At 34.8% G+C, this 14,444-nt stretch overlaps 1 protein-coding gene across 6 annotated transcripts; it reads left to right on the top strand.

Annotated features, from left to right (window-relative positions):
* The first annotated feature begins 3,296 nt into the window (after positions 1–3,296).
* Positions 3,297–8,060, top strand: LOC133854274 (transcription factor EGL1-like). 6 transcript variants are annotated; one of them, XM_062290386.1, is made up of 9 exons: positions 3,297–3,439; positions 4,114–4,447; positions 4,981–5,235; positions 5,539–5,635; positions 5,792–5,806; positions 6,069–6,125; positions 6,240–7,097; positions 7,177–7,620; positions 7,841–8,060. In XM_062290386.1, the coding sequence occupies exons 2-9, from the start codon at positions 4,323–4,325 to the stop codon at positions 7,910–7,912; spliced, it is 1,923 nt and encodes a 640-aa protein (XP_062146370.1). In that variant the 5' UTR covers positions 3,297–3,439; positions 4,114–4,322; the 3' UTR covers positions 7,913–8,060. The 6 variants fall into 6 exon arrangements, with proteins under 6 accessions (XP_062146370.1, XP_062146373.1, XP_062146369.1 ...); XM_062290389.1 differs by having other exon boundaries at positions 3,332–3,541; positions 4,981–5,190; XM_062290385.1 differs by having other exon boundaries at positions 3,333–3,541.
* The last annotated feature ends 6,384 nt before the right edge of the window (positions 8,061–14,444 follow it).

Below are 14,444 nucleotides of genomic sequence, written 5' to 3'. Positions count from 1 at the left end.
ATTATTTTTTTATTGCAAAAATTTAGGTGTTGGTAAGAATTTAATGGAATTTGCAAAAATACTTACGCTTGAAACTTAGCAATTTTAATTTTTTTTTTAAAAAAAAAAACACGGATATTTTGAAAATTTTGACAGGATTTAATAGAAAAACGTAACAGATGGATGACATTGCAAAAAATTAGAAGTTCGATACATTAAATTGAGAGTTTTTGAATTTTGAAAGGTAATTGCAAAAGTGATGAAAGTTCAGAAAGATTAAGTGAAGTTTTTCCAAATGAAAACAAAAATGGATTGTTGTAGTAATGATTTTTGAGGGGGCCGGAAAAAAAAATGTTTCTTTTTGTCTCTGAAAAATATATTATAAGAAGAAAAAAAAATTCAAAGATATTACCAAACATAGCCGTTATTTCCTATATTCCATATAAATATCTTTTATTATTGGAGCAATTTGTCATTTTTGCCTATGATTTTGGCTCAACAAAGAATAAAATGACTGCTAAGAAATTTCGTTCTAAGATGATATATATATATATATATTAATTTTGAAATGGCTATTAGGACACTTATTTATTTATTTATTTATTTTTACCGTTTGCTTTGGATCCGGGTTAGTTAAAGGAGAATCGAGTCTAATCCGAAACTCACGTCAACCGAAAAAGCTAATGGGGGTGTTATGGGCGTACAAAAGACTCAAGCTTAAAATCTACTTGAATGCAATCAATACGCATTATATTTAATTGCAATAGTAATGATAATCATGACTTCAATAGTAACAGTACTTGTAGTTTCATTAGTAATATAAGATAATGTCAAAGTATTAATTAAATGATTAAACTCGTCATTTTCTATCGACTTAAACTTTTTCAATAGTTTCCAAGGAGTAGCTGATCAATCGACTAGAAACCACGCGTCATGAAGCGGAGGTCACTAGTTCGAATCTTCCTTCCTCTCTTGTATAGACATAAAAAAAAAAAAAAAAAAAAAAAAAAAAAAAAAAAAAAAAAAAAAACTTTTTCAATAAGTAATGATGATTTAACATATTTATAATTAATTCATAACAAAAGTAGTAAGTTCATACTTTCTTTTTAAGTCCAAAAAAAACAAAATGGATGAATTTGGACTTGGAAAAATATGGATTCTTCGTACGTTGAAGCAGACATGTGTACAGGATTACAGGAACATCTATGGATGAAAGCCATATAACATGTTCATGTGGTCACGGTATAATGCATGGCTTCATTCGACTAGCATGTTATATGGTTTTTGGATTTTAGTAGTTCATCTCGTTTTTAATCTCTCTCTCTCTCTCTCTCAATCCCGATATTTCTATCTATTTTCCCCTTGTTCCGACCCTTCCCGGCCACTACCTCCTCGGCCCCTCCTCTATTTCTCTCCTTGATTTCTTTGCTGCCACCGTCGTTCAAGCCCCAGAAGACCTCGCCGTCATCAAAGTTGGAGCTTTGGAAGACCTTGGAGTCATAGACCGCCAGAAGATCCAGCCATGGGTCTTGTTAATTTTGGGTTGCTATGTTGAATTAGTTTTCTGTTTGGGTGTTGTCTGCATATAGGTAGAATGAGATGAGTTCGATTTTTAATTTAGCTGACATAGAAAAAGTAGATTTTAGTTAGTCATTTTAGATTAAAAAAAAAAAAACAAAGTAGATAAAACTATTGGTGATGCTCTTAAGTTATGTTTAGTACGCGAAATGGTTATTCTGATGCAAACTAAGGAACTGGACATGCTAATTATACACGTGGGAATGGAGCTGATCAAGTTGCACAAGACCCTTTGTCACTTCTTAGTGGCCCAATTACAAAACTTAGGGCCAAACGTTTCAAGGAAGCACTAAATAGACTAATCTAAGAGAATTGGGTTGATTCTAAAAAGATCAAGATGGGCTTAAATAATAATCAAGGATTAGTCCATGTCATCAAAGCAATTGAAGAAGATAATTAGCATGCAAAAACGTGACCAGCATAGTCTGACCATTAAAGGGTGTGAACTTGTTGAGTTTCAAGGATATTAAATAGGGGAATGAACTTGGTCTTGGCTAGTTATGTTAAATATATTGAATTTAGTCATTTAATTATTTTTGGCTGCCTCTAGAAGTCCAAGAGACCTAAAAAAAACGTGGGGACTTGTTTATGTTGATGTTTGTGTTGCTTTTAAAGGTGTAGTTATGACTTTTCTTATTCTTGAAGGGTTGTTCCAAGTATATAGATGGGCATTACGAATTTTGTAGGCAGATATTGTTTTCAGAAAATTATTATTATTATTGTGAGGTATTGTATTCCTATTCGTTCTTGAAAGAACTCTTTGAACTTATCAAGTTAATCTTGTGGCATTCAAACAACCAAAATTATCACCTTAATTCTTGAGAGATTCTTAGGTTTTTTGGTGTGGCGTTTCAATCCTTCGTAGTCTTGATTTCTCATCTAGTTAGGTGACGGGTCAAGGCTTAACAAATCTTGTTTACACGATCTTGGGGTTTCAAACCATCATTATTATCGGGTTTCATTACAATTATTGGTGAAGTTCATATCATATTCCATTGGAAAAATGTTATAGTTTTTATTAAGAATGGAAAAATGTAGAGTATAATAATCTTAGTGTTAGAGTATATGATAAGCATCGATCTACCACTTGGAATAAATATTCTCATTGCCCACGAGGAAATGAGATGAATAATTATTCTTCAATTTAAGAAATAGTCATTACCTCATGGGCAAATTGTTATTTTATTCCTCATTCTTCTATTTTCAATAAAAACTAATCATTTTTTTAATAGAATAGTCATTCTGTATATCAAACGTAACCTTAGAGTTTTCTTCAGTTTAGTCTAAGCTAACCAAACTCGAATAAAACATTCCCATCAAATTTTGCATTTCATCTAGATTGAGTGCTTACCCAAATATAGAAAAATATTGTAAATGAATGCTTTATTCATTTCTCTTCCTCTCTCTCTCTATTTCTTTCTCTTTTCATCAAAGAGCAAGCATATATTTAAAAAATAAAAAGAAAAAGAAAAAAATATTTAAATCACATATATAAAGAATATTTAAAAAAAAATTGTCTAATTTTCATTAGTCGTGCGCTAGCTAATAGCTATCAAGCCTAGCCGAGCCGAAAAATAACTTCCGAAAACGACCTCTGCTTTGCTTTGGTACGACTGATATTCAGCCACATGCGTGAAATAAAGGCTAAAGTGACGGGTGAAGTACGCTCTTCTACAACACCGACAAATAACAAAAATAAGGGTGCTGGGAATAGGAAATACTATAAGTTTTACAATCAAACAAATAATTGTTCTTGGTTTTTTCTTTATTATTTCTCACCAAATCCCACCATTAAAGCACATACGACGAGCTTAAAAAAAAATATTCATGTATGCGCACTGTTGCTCTACCATCTCTCTCTCTCTCTCTCTTCTCTTCCCATGTAAGTTGGATCGAAACAGCTCTATGGACCTTTCCGATGATGCTGTTCAATCTTCGTGTGTATTTTTCTAGCTAGCTAGCTCTGAAGCCCATGAACGAAAATGTGAGAAAAAGAACACGTATAATATATTTTTCTCTTTTACCGATATTGAAGCTCTTTTCTTGAGCTACTTTACTGATTCTTGTGGTGAAACAAACATACCCACAAGAAACCCAGATCTATAATTTGTTCTTAAACTTTGTTTTTGTGTGTGTTTGAGAGAGAGAGAGAGAGAGAGAAATTCAGCGGGATTGTTGCTGTCTTTGTTGGGTTGCCTGACAATAGCAAGTTGGCTTTTAGAGAAAATCCCAGCATCCCATTCCGCAAGATTTCCATCTCTCCTATTCATGAAAGTGAGTGGTGTGATTCTGGACCAAAGAGGAAAGTAATTACTACTGGTCCAGTATGGGTGTTAGTGTCTAAACCAGTCCTTGAACTTCGAATAATAATGAGTACCAGCTGCTTGCTTTTTTTCCCCTGTTCTTCTACTAGTTTTGTAGCTCCAGCTTTTCCCGCAAACTCCAATCTTAATTGGTTTGGCTTTATGGATTTTTTTATTTTTTTATTTTTTTGTTCCCACACTTTTTGTAGCTAGACCATGATGGTTTTGAGCTATGGTTAATTTGTTGGTGCAGAAACCGGGAGAAACCTGTGTTGGGATACCAAGAATCAAGAATTTGAGCTAAACGTGTGCTTTGGTTGGTACTTATGTGAATATTCTACGACAAAAGGAACTAGATTTGGTTCTGGTGTCTGGAGATGAAGAATCAGGAACCCATTTGCATCTGATCAGATTGTGTCGTGGGGTACTTTGATTTTGAGCTTGAAAGTTTCATGCTGGAAGATGGCTACTGGGCCCCAGATGGAAGAGAGGGTGCCTGAAAACTTGAAGAAAAAACTTGCTCTAGCTGTGAGAAGCATCCAGTGGAGCTACGCTATCTTCTGGTCCATTTCTGCTAGACAACCAGGGTACTCTGCGTTTCTCTTCTTCTTCTTCTTTTTGGCTAGAAAGTCAAATTTTTTCTCCAAATATAATCTTCCTGGATTTATGCATTTGGGTCAGATTGAATTTGGAAATCGGTACGGAATGGGTACTGACTAGATTTAATTAGGTGCTTACTGGGCTTGAAAGCAATAAGTTTATCTTTTCAGAGAGTTCTGTTCATCTTCAAATTTTTTTCATCATGGTAGTCTTAAAATTCAAATATGTTTCTTAAATTCTGTGTAATCTGGCATAATGTGGGTGGTGTTAAATTGGGTACATCAGATTATGATCTCTTCCTGTAACATTCTTGATGCACTTTCCTTATCAAGAAGAAGATAATTGACATGTGCCAATTGTACCAGTACTTCAAATTTCTTACATATTCTGCTATCGAGCTTATTCAGTCCTCGGATGTTGCTTTTTTGCCTGATTTGAAAGGGGAAGTGCTGGACTAAAAGAAACAGCAACTCCTCATTCTTACAGTTCTAACATATTCTTCCTGTTCTTAATATAATAGGGTCTTGGAGTGGGGTGATGGATACTACAATGGAGATATTAAGACAAGGAAAACAATTCAAGCTTTAGAACTCAATGCCGACCAACTGGGGTTGCAGAGGAGTGAGCAATTGAGAGAACTATACGATTCCCTCTCAGCTGGTGAAGCTAACCCACAATCTAGAAGGCCTTCAGTAGCATTATCCCCTGAAGATCTTAGTGACACTGAGTGGTATTACTTGGTTTGCATGTCATTCGTGTTCAACATTGGACAAGGGTAGGTGTTCGTGTTCAAGCATTATCTCTTTCATGATTTTCTTGTTCTTTTGTCTCCTTCTACTTAGGTGTTTCTCTTCTATACTTCATGTACCTAGATTGCGCCTACGCTTTTCAATGATATTTCGATTATTTTATTTTATTTTTTTTAAAAAAAAAAAACGCATTGGACAAGGGTAATCCTTTTCCCCTTAGGATCACCTTGCGGTACTACCTATAACCATGTTGACTTCTATCTATCATGAAGTATGCATCTACCAACCAGTCTTTACTATCATCAATTCTTGCTTCGGATTGTTCTTAGGTTGCCTGGAAGAACGTTAGCAAAAGGTGAACCAATCTGGCTATGCAACGCCCACTTTGCAGATAGTAAGGTTTTCAGTCGCTCTCTGCTGGCAAAGGTAGGGTACTGTTGTTTGTTTGGGAATAATTTATTGGTAAATAAAGTTTCATACATATAGACTAAACTATGGCATGCTCGATTGCCAAAGAAACTGAACATCTTTTTTCTATTTGGTTTTGGTTTCATGATTGACTCGTGACAACCATCTTCTCAGAGTGCATCTATTCAGGTACTAATGTGATTTTTCTTTGCCCTAAATTATCTGCCTCTAAATTGACTTAAAATTACTCTCAACTCTAGGATTAAAAACATGTTCAAAACATTATTCTTATTAAAGAGGAAAACCCATAAGAACCCTTCTGAAATTCAAAGAAAAACTTTCATCGATGCTCGCAATGGACACTAAAACCTTGGAAACTAATATGATTGAACCGTTTGCATAAAGATTGTTACTGAAGAGCTATATTGATCATTATATCTTCAACTTTCAGACTGTGGTATGCTTTCCATTTTTGGGAGGTGTGGTCGAGCTGGGGGTGACCGAGCTGGTAACCTTTTGTCTCAGATTCCCACTTGATATCATAAATCGTTTAGAAATTTGGTTTTACTACAATTCATGCTGAAGTAAGCCTTTGTTGCTGTTTGTAATTTGTTTTCTGAAGCTTTTGGAGGACCCTAGTCTCATTCAGCACGTTAAAACTTCTTTCTTGGAGATTCCACATCCCATAATTTCCAAGAAATCCGCAGGTGCAGGAAACAAAAGGAGTGGCAATAATCCTGCTTGTGCTGTGCTTGATCAGGGCATTCTGGAAATCAAATTAGTGCCACATGTACAATGTGAAGAATTAGATATGGTTTCTCCCAGTAACAGTTCAAATGGCTTTGAGCCCAATCAACCGGCAGAGGATTCGTTTTTGGTTGAAGGAATGAATGGGGGAGCTTCTCAAGTACAAAGCTGGCAGTTTATGGATGAGGAGTTCAGTAATTGTGTCCATCATTCCATGAATTCTAGTGACTGTATATCTCAAACTTTTGTAGAACCTGAAAAGGCTGTCTCTGTTCCTAAGGGTGAACTGGTGAACGACCATTGTTTGCAGGACCTTCAAGAATGCACTCACACAAAAATGTGCTTACTGGATCTCCGGAGCAATGATCTGCACTATCAGACTGTTCTTTCATCCCTTTTAAAGAGTTCACACCAGTTGATTTTGGGACCATGTTTTCAAAATTATCAGCAGGAATCCAGTTTTGTCAGTTGGAATAAAAAAGGTTTAGCACATTGTCAAAATCCAGGAGGCGAAACCCCGCAAAAACTATTGAAGAAGGTTTTGTTTGTAGTTCCTCGGATGCATGTTGGTGGCTTGCTCGACTCCCCAGAAGATAATGGCATTAAAGATGTAGTATGGAGACCGGAGGCTGATGAAATTGGTATGAACCATGCATTAGCTGAGAGGAGGCGAAGGGAAAAAGTAAATGAAAGATTTTTTATTCTAAAATCGATGGTTCCTTCAATTAGCAAGGTAGTTGAAACTCCATTCCCTGGTAGTTGGCAATAGACAACAATTACTAATTGAAATTTTTTTTTTCTTGTTTATGCAGGATGACAAATTATCTATACTTGATAATGCAATAGAATATCTAAAAGAGCTTGAGAGAAGGGTTGAAGAGTTGGAATCTTGCAGGGAGTTGACAGAGGTAGAAGCTAGGACAAAAAGAAAATCGCAAGATAGTGTAGAGAGAACATCTGATAATTATGGCAACTACAAAACTAATGACATCAAAAAATCACTGATAAACAAGAGGAAGGCTTGTGACATCGATGAAACGGAGCCAGAGAGAAACTATATTGTACCGAAAGAAGGTTTAACCGATAATGTGATTGTCAGCATGACTAATAGAGAGGTTCTAATTCAGATGAGATGTCCTTCGAGGGAGGGAGTGCTGTTAGAGATCATGGATGCAGTAAGCAATCTCCAATTAGATTGTCACTCGGTTCAATCATCTACTGTTGAAGGGATGCTTTCACTGATCATTAAATCAAAGGTATGCACTCAGAATCACAAAAAGAGTGTGGCTTTGCTCTTTTGTTTTGTTCTTGAAAAGGATACAATTATTCAACTATTTTTTATATTTAACCGTGACCATTTTGAATGAGCCTATTTCCGAGCATGATGCCAAACTTTTCCAGTGTTTGAATACAACTTTTGTGGATGAGTACTATGGACAATTACTCTTTAAACCAATGAATCTTTGTTGTCTGCAGTTCAAGGGATCGGTTGTTGCATCAGCAGGGATGATCAAGCAAGCACTTCAGAGATTCACTAGGAAGTGTTGAAGCTCGTTTTCTCCCTCAAAACTTAGGGCTGTTTTAGAATCCCTGCTTCAATTGTCAGTATAATATGTATCATGGAAAGGTTCTCTGTCGTCACAATCATAACTTCTAGGGATATTTCTGCAGAGAGAGAGAGAGAGAGAGAGAGAGAATAAACAGATGTAAACATCTTCTGATATTGTACTCTTTTTTTTTCATTAGTGGTGCACTTCTATACCTAACAAAGCATGACCCACAATCTCGTATTTATGATAAGAGCTTCTTTAAAGTGACATTCACTGAGAAAAAAAGCTAGAGGGAAGCAAACCCCTTGTATGCAGGAATCATCCTTGAGGGAGATTCTTTATCTGTTATACTTGGTCTCCAAAAATCCCACCTCGCCACCAATTGGAGAATTGCCACTATTATTACTGATATTCTTGGTCTCCTTAGCTCTTTTGACAGCTTGCCTGCCGCGAAGATTGATAAGAGTACAAATTGTCGCGCTCTCAACATAACTCACTAAGCAATTAGGCCTATATATGATTCTCAAAGTAGAATAGATGCCAAGTTGGATTCGGTGCTTAGAAATGGTGAATGGTGTTGGAAGCCGGCTAGGTCTGATGAGCTGGTTATCATTCAGAGTAGACTTTCAGAGGTTCGGTTGTGGGCAGATAAACCAATCTGGACTATAGCTCAGAAGGGGATATTTGTAAGCTCTGATACTTGGAACCATTTGAGATTGAAAAGGCAGCCTGTGGATTGGTGGTCCCTTATTTGGTTCAATCAAGCTATTCCAAAACAGGCCTTCTTGCTTTGGTTGGTTGTTCGTAATAGGCTCACAACGGGTAATCACCTTTTGATTTGGGGATACAAAGGTGATACTCAATGCTGTTTTTGCAGAAATGGTACTGAAAGTAGAGATCATCTCTTTTTCAATTGCAGCTTTAGCTCTCGGATTTGGAAGATTTGTATGAAAAGATGTAATATTTCGAATCCCCTTCTTGACTGGCAGAATGTGGTAGAAGAAGGTAGTTGGAAGTGGATTTCGAAGAAGCTGAAAAGTGTTCTCTGTAGGCTGGTTTTGAGCTCCAGTGTTTACAATATATAGAGAGCTAGAAATGAGATTAAGCATAATGGAAGACCAAAAACAGATGAGCAAAGTCTTAGGAGTATTTTTTGGGAAGTAAGGACTAGAATTTCTGGCAAAGGCAACTTCAAGAATAATGAAGAGAATGTCAATATTTGCCTAAGCTGGAATATTGATTTGTCTATACTGGTTTGATACCAGTTGTGTTGTTTGTCTTTGTCTGTAGCCACAGAGTTATGTTTGCTCTTGTGGTGTTGTTTCTGTGTTTGGTGGAACGTTGTTTGTAATGTTTGCTGTTAGTTGTTAATAAAATTGCTCACTTATTCATTAAAAAAAAAAACAAAAAACTCACTGAGCAACTACGACCAGTTTGACAGGCAGCTTTCTTGCAAATTTTGTATCCATTGTTAGATCTCCTTGGGTAAAGTTATTTTGTGGCCTCCCTTTTTGACCAGTCGTATATTTTTGGTTGTAATTTGTATATATATACTGTTTACTATGTTTCCAAAGGCATCTATAAAAAATAAAAATAAAAATAAATAAATAAACTGCCAAGTGATTACATTTATAATGATATATTTTGAGCACATTTATAATGCTTTCAAGTGTAGTTTTAACATACTCTTTGTCCAGACAGATTCTCTCTTGGCTCTCTCCATTCTACCATTTTCAAAATCCCCCTAGGAGTAACCAATATCCCACTTATAAGTATATATGATCCCCTATATATAATGATTTGTTGATGAATGCAAATGTTCAGGACAAAAGCTCACCAAAAGAGCAAATGGACAATTTGTTTTGCACATGGCTACTGTGCAAGAGGAGATACACTGAAAGCACAGTTGTTGGTGACAGTGTATGGCAGACACAAAAGAACAAAAAGGACATGCTGTAAAAGGGATTAGGTTGTTTTTGTTAAAGTCCTCAGCAAGGAAACCATTATTTTATAGACCTGCATAGAAATCTGAGAGGTCCTGGCTGCCGTGTCCATTTAAATTTTAGTCATTTTTTTGAATATAAAATCTACATGTACTTCAATCTTACTGATAATCCCCAAACTAAGAGGAATAAAATAGCTACAAGTTGCTTTAATCCCCAAATGTAGCCGGAAAGGAAAAGTGGTCTCACTTTAAGCAAAGTAAGAATTCAGTCAAATAGTCAAAAAGGAATGAAATTTCAAAATTAGTAGATAATATTAAAAAGTATTTGGATTTATGCCCTAAATCCCAACACTATTGACATATAAGTTTATTATAAATAAAATTGTTATTCACTAATTTGTTTTTGAACATATGACATGTTATTTTACATGCTTAATATTGTTCTATGTATATTTTGCATGTGAAATACTCTTGAATTACATTGAATACGGTCTATGATGTAAGTAAAGAGTTATCATATAAGATCTTAGTCCATAATCCTTATAGTCTTAAACTTTGGATAGTTTGTAGTCGGTAATGGAATTGGGCATTCCATTTGCGAAGACTGTTTGTTACACATTGAATCTTTGTGATTTATCTTGATTATGTGAAATTATAGGCTTCGAGTTGATATGTAGGTGTTATGCACTGAACGAACCTTGTGAGTTTTTTTTCATGAAAATATTGTCAAATAGAAAAACCCATACGCCTAATGTTACTTATGATATTGATTCTAAATCCTGAGAGGACTGTGTACTCAGATGTGAAATGTAGATCACTTTGACGCATTTATGAGTGAAATCAAAATGATGGTCAACATACTCGATGTGTTGTGTAATCGCAATTAACATTGTGAGAAAGTTTTTCTCAAGATGGAACCCAAGTCCTTTATTAAAAGTATAAGAAATTTCCCATTGAGATTGATTTTATGGATTAAATTATTATAAGTCTCTGGCTAGGGCATTTTGTATAAGATACTACAATACAAAATACATGTGATAAGTCTTTCACGAGTACATGAATAATATATAAAATCAGGGGACTCAAGGAAAAAGATGTAGAGAATCAAATGGAATATCTTGACTTTGATTTTTATACGGAAGATTTCATAGAGGAATCAAAAGTCAAAATTAAGTAAATTTAAAGGAATAATTGTTTTGATAAAAAAAATATAAATTAGAGTGTAGTTACAATTATTTAGTGGAATCAATTGTAATTAAATAGTGACTGGAAGAGTCAGACCTATTTTGGCAAGTTTTTATTTTTCCTTTAGGTCCCTCACCATGCTAATTTAATTTAACCAAATCAGGCTTTTTATTTTTTTGGCTAGTTGTTTTTATTATTTAAAAACATGGGCTATAGAAAGACTGTGCATCAGATGTAAGAGGTAGATTGGGCTTTGGGATAAAACCCAAGCCCACTAACAGTGCAGTTGATGCATGGGCCATGGAATTTTTTCCTGGCCCAATACGTCAACTACAAGGGTGGAAGGCTAGGGTTTTTCCTAGCCCTAGCCGTCCACCACTATAGGGGAGTTCTAGTTTATCTAGAACTTCAACTACAACGTGTCCCACATTGCTTAAATCTCCCAGTCTCCTAATATTCTAAGCCTATAAATAGACATGCATGTAGATTTCAAAAATAAGTTATTTTGCTATAATTCTTTAGTTTTTATTAAGAACTAATATTCTTAAGTTAACTCTCGAGAATAAGTTTAAATTTTGAAGAGCAAGTTGAGAGCCTGCTCTCTTAGTTATTATCAGTCATTGATGAGAATATCTAAATATTTATCACACGTTCTTCGTCGAGGAGTAAGGAACTTAATCTTGCCCATATATTCAAAGAGTAACCGTTTATTTTTAAACACGTCCAAGTAAGTGTTTCTGATTTGCAGTTTATTTTTAAAATAGTATTGCTCTTCGCCTGTTCTTCATAAAGTTTATTCCTGGATTTGAGAATTTTATTTTCTACTGCACAATATTATTTTTGCAAACTAATTCCTGACAAAAGGCTGACAAAGTATCCACACAATGTTACAGAAAAGGATTTACATTGGTTAATTCTAGAAGGTCCGTTTGTTAATGTTCTTTAGAGCTTTTTTTTTTTTTGATAAAAGTATGCTCATGTGATATAAAAGTGAGTAGTTTTAAGTGTTTTGTGATAATTTAATGTTTTGAGTTGTTTACTAATGTTTTTATTTTTTCTTTTAAATAAAAAGAGAAGAAAAAAGTATTACCAAACAAAGCCAGTGGCACATGGTTCAGACTCTTCTTGTTTTGTGTAAATACGTAAAATAGGAAATACATTTTTTTAAAAAAAAAAAAGGAGGAAAAAAAATTGTTCAAGTCCCTGAGGTTTTAACTTTTATCAATTTACTCCATGAAGTTCAAAGTTGATCAAATAGATCCTTAAAGTATAATACATTATCAAATTACTCTCTATGTCGACCCACTTTCATTAATTTTTTTTTTCTCGTTTTTTATGGAATGCCATGTCATTTCCAATAATATTGCAACACGTGTATACATCACACAATTAGTTTTATCACATCAGTCACATACCGGATTGATTGCCACGTCCTTAAAAACTTGCCCCATCAACAAATCACTAAGTTTAATGTAAAAAAGGAAAAAAGAAAGTAAGGGAGTGTCTGTTGTGAGAGGAGGTGGTTGTGCGGCCACCACAATCTACTCTAGGAAAGGGTGGCCATGTGGCAACCCCCTCCCAACAGACACAGTCACAACCACCCCTCTCCCACCACATAAGGGTTGTTGTGCGATCATCCCCCTGTAGCAAACCTTCCCTCACCTTTTTTTTTATTATTTTTTTATTATTTTTAACATCAGATTAATTGATTTGTTAAAGGGGAAGTTTTTTTTTTTTTTTTTTTTTTTTTTTTTTTTTTTTTTTTTTTTTTTATAATGTGGCATTTTATGGCGTGGCATCGACATGCATCGTGACTTGTAACTGATGTTGTGAAACTAATTGTGGAATGTATACAAGTGTCGCAATTATATTGGGTATGATGTGACATTTAGTCATAAAATTTAACAGAAGTGAGATACAGTGAGTGATTTGATAACAGAGTAAATGTTAAGGATTGATCTGATCAATTTTGAATCTTAGAGAGTAATTTGATAAAAATTAAAACCCCATGAATTGAAACAGTATTTGTTTTCCCTAAAAATGCAAGTTAGGCAACCAAAGACACACAAGGAGGCCTCCTTGTGTGTTTGAGCAACATTGTAAGGTTCAATTTTACATAGTAACCTTTTCTTCTTCTTCTTCTTCTTTTTCTAATTTTACACTAAATTAAGGTTTTAATAGTTTTTAACCTTTTTTGTCTTTTTTGTCTTTTTTCTTTTTTTGTTTTTAACCTAAAATCATTCAAAGAGGGTAATCCAAAATCGATCCTAAACAATGTTTCTCCAACATATGTTATAATAATAGACTACTGTGCAGCCAAAGAAAAATTAAAAATGTTCAAAGAAGTATGAGACAAATATTATTGTAAAAATCGACTAAGTTCACGAGTTCAAGATGATAAGCGGACTCAAACCGCTGACATTCGCCACAGGGTAAACCACTGTCTTTTAGGCCCCCGACTGATTCCACCATAGGAGCCAATGATAGACAATAACTCTCCGCCGAACATAACTTACAACTTTCATCGTACTATGCTCTTCAAAGAACAACTCTTTTCAAAATTTCAAACGGTACTGCGTTGGAATCCTATTTTAACTAAGAATTTTTGTGATTCCACGTGATCTAACTACATGAGAACCGGCTTTCTAATTTTAAATATGTAAGAACAAAATATATAACCTAGTTTTGCATGATCTAATAGTTCGGAATTCTTTTTCTTCTCATTCGAGAAATTTAGTGTAAAACTAATTAGGGTTTTGTGAACCCTTGATTATTTTGAATTATAGGTTGATGCACGCGGATTTTTCTTAATTCAATCTTCTCAAGCTCAAAAGTAGGACTAGTTGTAGGTCTGGAAACTCAAGGCAGAGCCTAATTCTTAAAGGTGGAATTAATTTTCGGTGGCAAAAGAGGCATCATATATCTTAATCAAAAGGTAATACCCGTGGAAAAAGAGGCACCTACCCTACAAAAATGCCTTAAAAAGAAGAGAAAAGAGGGTGCGAGTATCAATGATTTTTTATTGTTTTTTAATAATAAAAAAAAATTTCTATTTTATCTTTTGAAAAATCTCTAACTTTTCAAAGCATATTAATGCTCCGTATGTTTCAGCATAAAATAATTTCTGCAAAATGATTTTGACATTTTACAGTATTTGATAGGGGCGAAAATAATGGTCAACAAAAATTATTTTCAGTTTGACCGTAAAAGCTTCTTTAATTTTTGGAAAACGATTTACGGTTTTTCCGAAATTAAACGCTTCGTTTTTGCACGCACATTTAATATCTGATTGCTGAAATTCGGCAATAATTGGTCGTTGAAATCTAGCTGGCGCCAGAATCCGGCAACATCCGGCCACAAAGAACCTGCCGGCGCCGGAATCCGGCGACATCCGGTCACC

This window comes from Alnus glutinosa, chromosome 13 (assembly GCF_958979055.1).
Source record: "Alnus glutinosa chromosome 13, dhAlnGlut1.1, whole genome shotgun sequence".
Lineage (NCBI taxonomy): Eukaryota > Viridiplantae > Streptophyta > Magnoliopsida > Fagales > Betulaceae > Alnus > Alnus glutinosa.
This window is presented reverse-complemented; position numbering and strand designations above follow the sequence as displayed.